At 57.0% G+C, this 6452-nt stretch overlaps 1 protein-coding gene across 9 annotated transcripts in view; it reads left to right on the forward strand.

Moving 5' to 3' along the window:
- DLG4 (discs large MAGUK scaffold protein 4) overlaps nucleotides 1-6452 on the forward strand; it is a 26075-nt gene that overhangs the window by 12526 nt on the left and 7097 nt on the right. For 5 of the 9 annotated variants that reach the window (XM_045293397.1, XM_045293393.1, XM_045293394.1 and 2 more), the window contains 6 exons: nucleotides 2801-2854; nucleotides 3002-3061; nucleotides 3255-3379; nucleotides 3463-3632; nucleotides 3724-3860; nucleotides 4014-4158. In XM_045293397.1, the coding sequence (XP_045149332.1) occupies nucleotides 3032-3061; nucleotides 3255-3379; nucleotides 3463-3632; nucleotides 3724-3860; nucleotides 4014-4158 (607 nt within the window). In that variant the 5' untranslated portion in view covers nucleotides 2801-2854; nucleotides 3002-3031. Of the gene's footprint in view, nucleotides 1-2800; nucleotides 2855-2991; nucleotides 3062-3254; nucleotides 3380-3462; nucleotides 3633-3723; nucleotides 3861-4013; nucleotides 4159-6452 lie in introns of those variants that run through there. The other 4 variants (XM_004712876.2, XM_045293395.1, XM_045293392.1 and 1 more) reach the window with 2 other exon arrangements.

A 6452-nucleotide genomic window follows, 5' to 3' on the forward strand; every position in this document is an offset into this window, starting at 1 on the left:
CCTCTAGGCCTGGCGCGCCCTGTGCGCGCATCTCCAGCCCATTCCCCCTGTCCCGCCTGAGACTGGGAGCGCAGGGGCCTTTCTGCCTCGTCCACTGCCCCAGCCTTGGCTTCCCCCGCGGTTGGTTCCCTCCACCCCTCTGCACCCTCTGCCGCGGTTCCCTCCCCACTGGCTGGCTGGTTCTCCAGGCTGTCTCTCTCTTCCTCCCACGCACGCACTCCCTTCTCCCTCCCCAGATCCCAGCTCCGGCCTCCCCGTGACCCTTCTCCCCCTCTCCTCCCTGAACCTTCCTCTGGAGCTCGCCCCCGGTGCCCCCTCCTGCCCTCCATGATTATGCCCACCACCTGTTTTTATGTCTAGCCGGTTCGTTTGTTTCTCTGTGCCCACAGACGATGTTCTTCCGCCCGCTCTGGGTGGGGGTGGGGGCACTTGGGTCTGAGACCCTCCGTTCTCCAGTCCTTACTGCTTTCTCCCCCGTCAGTCTCCACTCGGAGCGCCCCAGGGAGAGGGGCACCAGGCAGGTGGGGTGGGGGGTGGTCTCCTGGTGTTGAGGGATGCCCTGGGAGGAGGAGGAGGAGATTTCGGCGCCAATGGATGAAGGAGGGGGGTGGGGTGGCAGCTGCAAGGCCCAGAGAGAGGAGGAGGGGGTAAGGAGAGAGGATGCAGAGGGTGGTGAGAACATCGTTGGACATTTAGAGAGATGGGGGGAGGAGATGGACGGGGTAAGACTGGAATCAGGAAAACAAAGCCCTGGAGATGGGCAGAATGTTCATGTGAGGACACGGGTGGGCGGGTGGGTGCTGCTGTGGACAGGGAGGAGAGAAAGGCCGCCGAGGAAGGATGCTTTTTCCTCCTGAGGGGAGGAGAATGGGAGGGAGGGAGTGAGGGCGGCTTGAGGGGGCGGTAGTCCAGAGCTCCAGAGGTGGAAGGGGAAACTGGAGGTTTGAAAGTGGGGGTGTGTGTGTGGAGAAGCCTCAGGCCTGGCCTGAACTGGGAGGAGAAGCCCCGATTTTCAGAGATGGAGTGTGGGTTGTGACTTGGAGGTAGACTCTTGAGGTTAGGCATGGGCTAAGGGTGACTGATGCTGGTCTCCCTGGGGCTCAGGAATTGGGATGGAAGATGAGGACTGATCAAGACTGGGCCTGGAGGCGGGGATAAGGTCAGGGAAGGGGATGAAGGGTGAGATGGGGACCTGCCCAGAGATGGGGGTGGAGGGTGGAGGCCGTGTGGGGTGGGTTTCTTGGTGGGAGTTTCAGAGGGGGGGGGGATGGGGATTTAGGACCGAGATGCAGAATCAAGAGTGTGGGATGGGGTGGAGACAGGTGGGGGAGCGGACGGAGAGGGTCTGGTTGGAAAGTGGGCATGGAATGGGGGAAGGAAGGGGGCTTGAGAAGCATGGGGATGGGGGCTGAGGCCTGGGATTGGGAAGGAGGATGGACATGGGGACGAGATTTTGGAGCCTGGGAATAGTGGTTGGACATCTGCATTTGTTGAGCTGTGAGGGGTCAGAGGGTGACATTCAGAAAGTTTTGGTGTGAACAGACAGCGGTTTGGAGGAGAGGGGCGGCACCCTTTTGGAGAAGGAGACCCGGGCGTCTGTGTTGAGAGGCTCGCGCTTGCTAGGCTGCAAATCAATATTTGCTTGAGGAGGAAATAGGTTGGGGACCCTAGAATGCGACTTTTGGCGGCCTCCCTCCATGGCCATAGAGACGTGGCTTGTTACCCTGCCAATTGGGGAAGCCCCTCCGACCGGCCAGAAGCTGGCCCCGCCCCTAGTCTACAGCCCCTAGAGCGTCGAGGCAACTGACGTCAGGGACGTGGGCACGTCCCACTTTAACCCTTTCCTGAATGCGTGCGTGTGTGTGTGTGTGTGTGTGCGTGTGCGCGCGCGCGCGCAGGGGGTGGGAGGGAGGCTGAGACCCGGATGTCTGCTACCACACCCCCTTTCCTGACGTCCCTTGCACTGCGTAGGGTGAGGGGCGTGTGGGAGGGGAGGAGGAAGGAAGGTGATTCAGGTAGCTCCGCACCCACAAACCACATCGGGCAGGACTTGCTCTCGGCCTGGCTGACGGGAGGGTGGGGCCCAGGGGAGGAGAGGCGGGGCTAGCGAATCCCTGTAGCGGGCTGGTCGTCCGTAGGCCACGCCCACCCCGCCCCGTTGCCCTGACGACAGAGCCTCCAGGAGGTGGGTCTCCGGAGGTGGGTCTCCCCAGGCCTTAGCTGGGCTTAGATACCGTTGCTAGGCAACAGGATCCTTGGAGGAAAGGGTGGATTGGATGGCAGGTGGGTGAGAGGGAAGGAGGGGCCGGCAGCCGGGGAAACCCCAGATTCCGGGAGCCCCGGATTTAGGGCAAATGTGCGTGAAGGAGACGGGACGAATCGGGAGGGAGTGTAAGGGGGAGGGGATAGGGACAGGTGGGGACTAGAAAGGTGACTGGCCCTGGGGTATAGTGTAGCACATTAGGCACCTAACACGCTGTGGTATTACATCCGGTGAGAAGCTTCCTTCCCCCTCCCCTGAGCCTCTCCCCCCGCCCCCCCCCCATCCCTTCACCCTACTCATTACCATCTGCCGCTCACCTCTTCCGTCTGGCTGTCTCTCCCTTCCCGCTTTCATCCACCTCCTTCCCAGCCTGGGCCGGGCCGCGCAGGATCCACGCACGTGTGCAGCTGTGCGTGTGTATGGGAGGTGGCTTGATGGTGTGGGAGGGGGCTTGGCTAAGAGGCTAAGGGGGAGCCTGCTGATGGGACCCTCTCAAGTCTCAGCTCATGCAGCATATCCTGTTCTTGCCCCTCACAGGCCAACTCTCCCCCTGTGATTGTCAACACAGACACTCTAGAAGCCCCCGGATATGTGAGTTGTTTACATTTTGGTGGGAGGTGGGGTCTGTGGCTAAGGAAGTGAGGGGAGAGAGGGTGAGCCTGGTCCCAACAGTGGGCTTGGGGCAGCTTGGTGACAGGGATGTCTGTCTCACTGTGTTTGTGTTTCTGGCCCGTGCTGGAGTTGCAGGTGAACGGGACAGAGGGGGAGATGGAGTACGAGGAGATCACATTGGAAAGGGTGAGCACGGCCTCCACCCAGGTTCCCCTCGCCCGCCCACCCGCTCCCCATCTGGACTCTCTGAGCTGCCCATTCTAGGGGATCAGCCCCTTCCCCAGCTCCTTCCTGCCCTGATCACAGCTCCTCAGCCCTTTCCCCTCCCTACTCAGCTGGCCGGAAACGGGCTTGACCTTCTTCCCCTCCTTCTGCCCAGGGTAACTCAGGTCTGGGCTTCAGCATCGCAGGAGGTACCGACAACCCCCACATCGGTGACGACCCATCCATTTTCATCACCAAGATCATTCCTGGCGGGGCTGCGGCCCAGGATGGCCGCCTTAGGTGGGGAGAAGAGACGAGACGGGGGCAGGGGGCTGGTTCCCTTGAAGGACGCTCCCTGCTCAGACGCTCCTTGCTGCCCCCAGGGTCAACGACAGCATCCTGTTTGTCAATGAAGTGGACGTGCGGGAGGTGACGCACTCAGCGGCGGTGGAGGCCCTCAAGGAGGCAGGCTCCATCGTCCGCCTCTACGTCATGCGCCGGAAGCCCCCTGCCGAGAAGATCATGGAGGTCAAGCTCATCAAGGGGCCTAAAGGTAGTCATGCACCCGTTTGTTTCCATCACGACCCCCCCCCACCTACTGCCAAGGGACTGGGGCACCCACCTCTGCCTTCTCCTCCTCCCAGGTCTTGGCTTCAGCATCGCAGGGGGTGTGGGGAACCAGCACATCCCCGGAGATAATAGCATCTATGTGACAAAGATCATCGAAGGAGGGGCCGCCCACAAGGATGGGAGATTGCAGATTGGGGACAAGATCCTAGCGGTGAGGACCCCCACCCACCCACCCTTTTCCAGCCCAGACCTGAGAGGAGTCTCACCTGCTGGGCTGGCCAGGCCCAAGTTTCCTTGTCACCTTGCACATCTGCCTGGGGGTCTTCCCGTGGCTCTGTCTGAGCTCTGCTTCCCTTGACTTCAGGTCAACAGCGTGGGGCTAGAGGATGTTATGCATGAAGATGCCGTGGCTGCCCTGAAGAACACGTATGACGTTGTCTACCTAAAGGTGGCCAAGCCCAGCAATGCCTACCTGAGCGACAGCTATGTTCCTCCTGACATCACAACCTGTGAGAGCCCCGCAACCCCCTGAACTTGTCATGCCCAACCTGTGTCTCCCCGTGGCTTCCGAGCCCACGGCAGCCCTTGCTCCTGGTCACATAGACCCCCATGCCCTAACTGTGATCTCTGATAGTCCTTGGGATGGGAGCAGAGTGGAAAACCAGTCACCGAGGAAGAATTAGGAAAGATGGTCAGCCATCTCTTCCCCAGAAAGCACAAGGCCCAGGTGATTGGGATCACCTAGCTAATTGTGGTCAGCCTTTGAAGGAGTAGACGATTCTTAGGCTCTTTCAGAACACAGGAAGACAATGGAAATGTTCGCCTTTCTTCTTCTAAGGCCAGTTCACATGTGGACAAAGGGAATGTCAGACTAGCCAAGGATGGGTTCGTTTACTTACCGGTAGAGATGCAAAGATTAACTACAACCTAGTGGCAAACCAGGGAACAGCATCGTCACAAAGTGAGGTTTACCACAAAGTAGGGTCTCTTTCAGAAAAAGAAAGGCGGCTCAAAATTAGGTACCCTCTTAATTAGGATTCGCTGTGCTCAAGTGAGCGAGGAAAACAGTTAAGATCACTTCAGAGTGTGGTGGGACAGGCATGTGATACAATTAAAAAAATCTTCAGGTGAGTCTTTGTGAACTGGGGCTAGAGGTGTTTCCCTTATCACGGTGATGGAGAGTAGGCATCACAGAAGCCAACAGCAAATGTGCTGCATTGTGGTTAACTTGTAGCAGTGCGCCCAGAAGGAGGCAAATGTACCTGTCCTCACTGCTTCTGGTCCACGGTGTTTGGAAGCCATCACGGTATGGTTGACCTTTGAACTGGGAGGCCCTGGGGGGTGCACATGGTTAATGTGCTCAGCTGCTAACAGAGGCTGGAGGTTCAAGTCTACCAGAGGTGCCTTGGCAGAAAAACCAGCCACTGAAAAATCCTCTGCCCTGGCACACATGGATTATCAGGAGGCAGAATCAACTAGGTGGCAACTGGTTCTTCCAATTCCTTCTGGTGGGGACTGCCCTGTATGTGGTAGGATGCGTACACCAGCCTCCCCGGTGTTTCTTCACCAGAAGATAGTGGTAACACCTCCACGTCCATGTCAAGTCATAACAGCAGAAAAGATCTTCAGACGTTTGTCAATGTCCCATGGGGAGCAAAGCCCTCCCTTGTTGAGAGACACTGCTTTAAAGATTCCAGGCACCGGAGCAAGCCAACAAGAGCAAATACAGCGTGTATTTGACATGGAACCCTGATGGCGTGGAGTATAGTGTAGTGGGTTAGGAGTTGGGCTGCTAGCCACGAGGTCAGCAGTTCGAAACCAACAGCTCCCTCTGGGAGAGCGATGGAGCTTTCTGCTCCGATCAGGAGTTGTGTTGTAGTCTTGGCAGCCTGCAGGGGCAGTTCTCTGCCCTGTAGGGTTGCTCTGAGTTGGAGTAACTTGTGGTAGTGTGTGGTTGGTTTTTATATTTGAGAAGGGAGAACCGGGATGATCCTTATTTGTAAATCATATTACTGCCTAAATGAGTTACTGAAACACTTAGAATTAATATGGGAGCTTACAAAGGTGTCCATGTGTCAGATAAATACCCAGAACTTGTCACTCCCAAGCAGTAGTAAATGCGATGGGACAAAGAACCCCATTCGCTACTGGGAAAAAACAGTATACGTGTCTGTAGGAATACAGAGTCTCTAAGAAATGTACACAGTTTCTATGGAGAAAACGGTGGAGCTTTACTAAAGGACCAAAAAAAAAAAAAAAGCAAAAAGACTGGACAAGATGGGGGAGTGACCCCATGTTTGTAGAGAAAAGCCCAATGTGCCACAGACCTCGGCCAGCTCCACATTAACCCAGGTGGTTGGATTGTTGCCTTCCCGCCGAAGCACGCTAGGCTGTTCTAAAGTGCGATTGGAAAAATAACCTTTGGGAGGACAGCTGAGAAAGTTGGAAACAGTGTGATCCCCTAAGACATTTTCAGGCGAGTGTAGTGAGCTGTAATCGCTCCTGCGTCACATTGTAAAACCCCAACTATACCTGGAGCTGTTTCTCACTAGCGTCACACACCCAAAGGAGCTGGACTCCCTGGAGAAAGGGCCAGCTCCGGGATGAGTGGGAGCTGGTAGCGCCTCATCGTACTGGAAAGGAAGGGAGTCATCCAAGGCGACAAGGTATCCATGTCAGGGACCCACGAGCCAAATGGAAGGAGTCCTGACTGGCCAGGATGGAGCAATCACAGCACGGGTTCCCAAACTTACTTGGCCTACCACCCCCTTGTCGGGGAAAAAGAATACTGATGCCGTCCCCC

The sequence above is a fragment of the Echinops telfairi genome, unplaced genomic scaffold (genome assembly GCF_000313985.2).
Source record: "Echinops telfairi isolate 266 unplaced genomic scaffold, ASM31398v2 ScPeMD7_2010;HRSCAF=2546, whole genome shotgun sequence".
In the NCBI taxonomy this organism is placed as follows: Eukaryota; Metazoa; Chordata; class Mammalia; order Afrosoricida; family Tenrecidae; genus Echinops; species Echinops telfairi.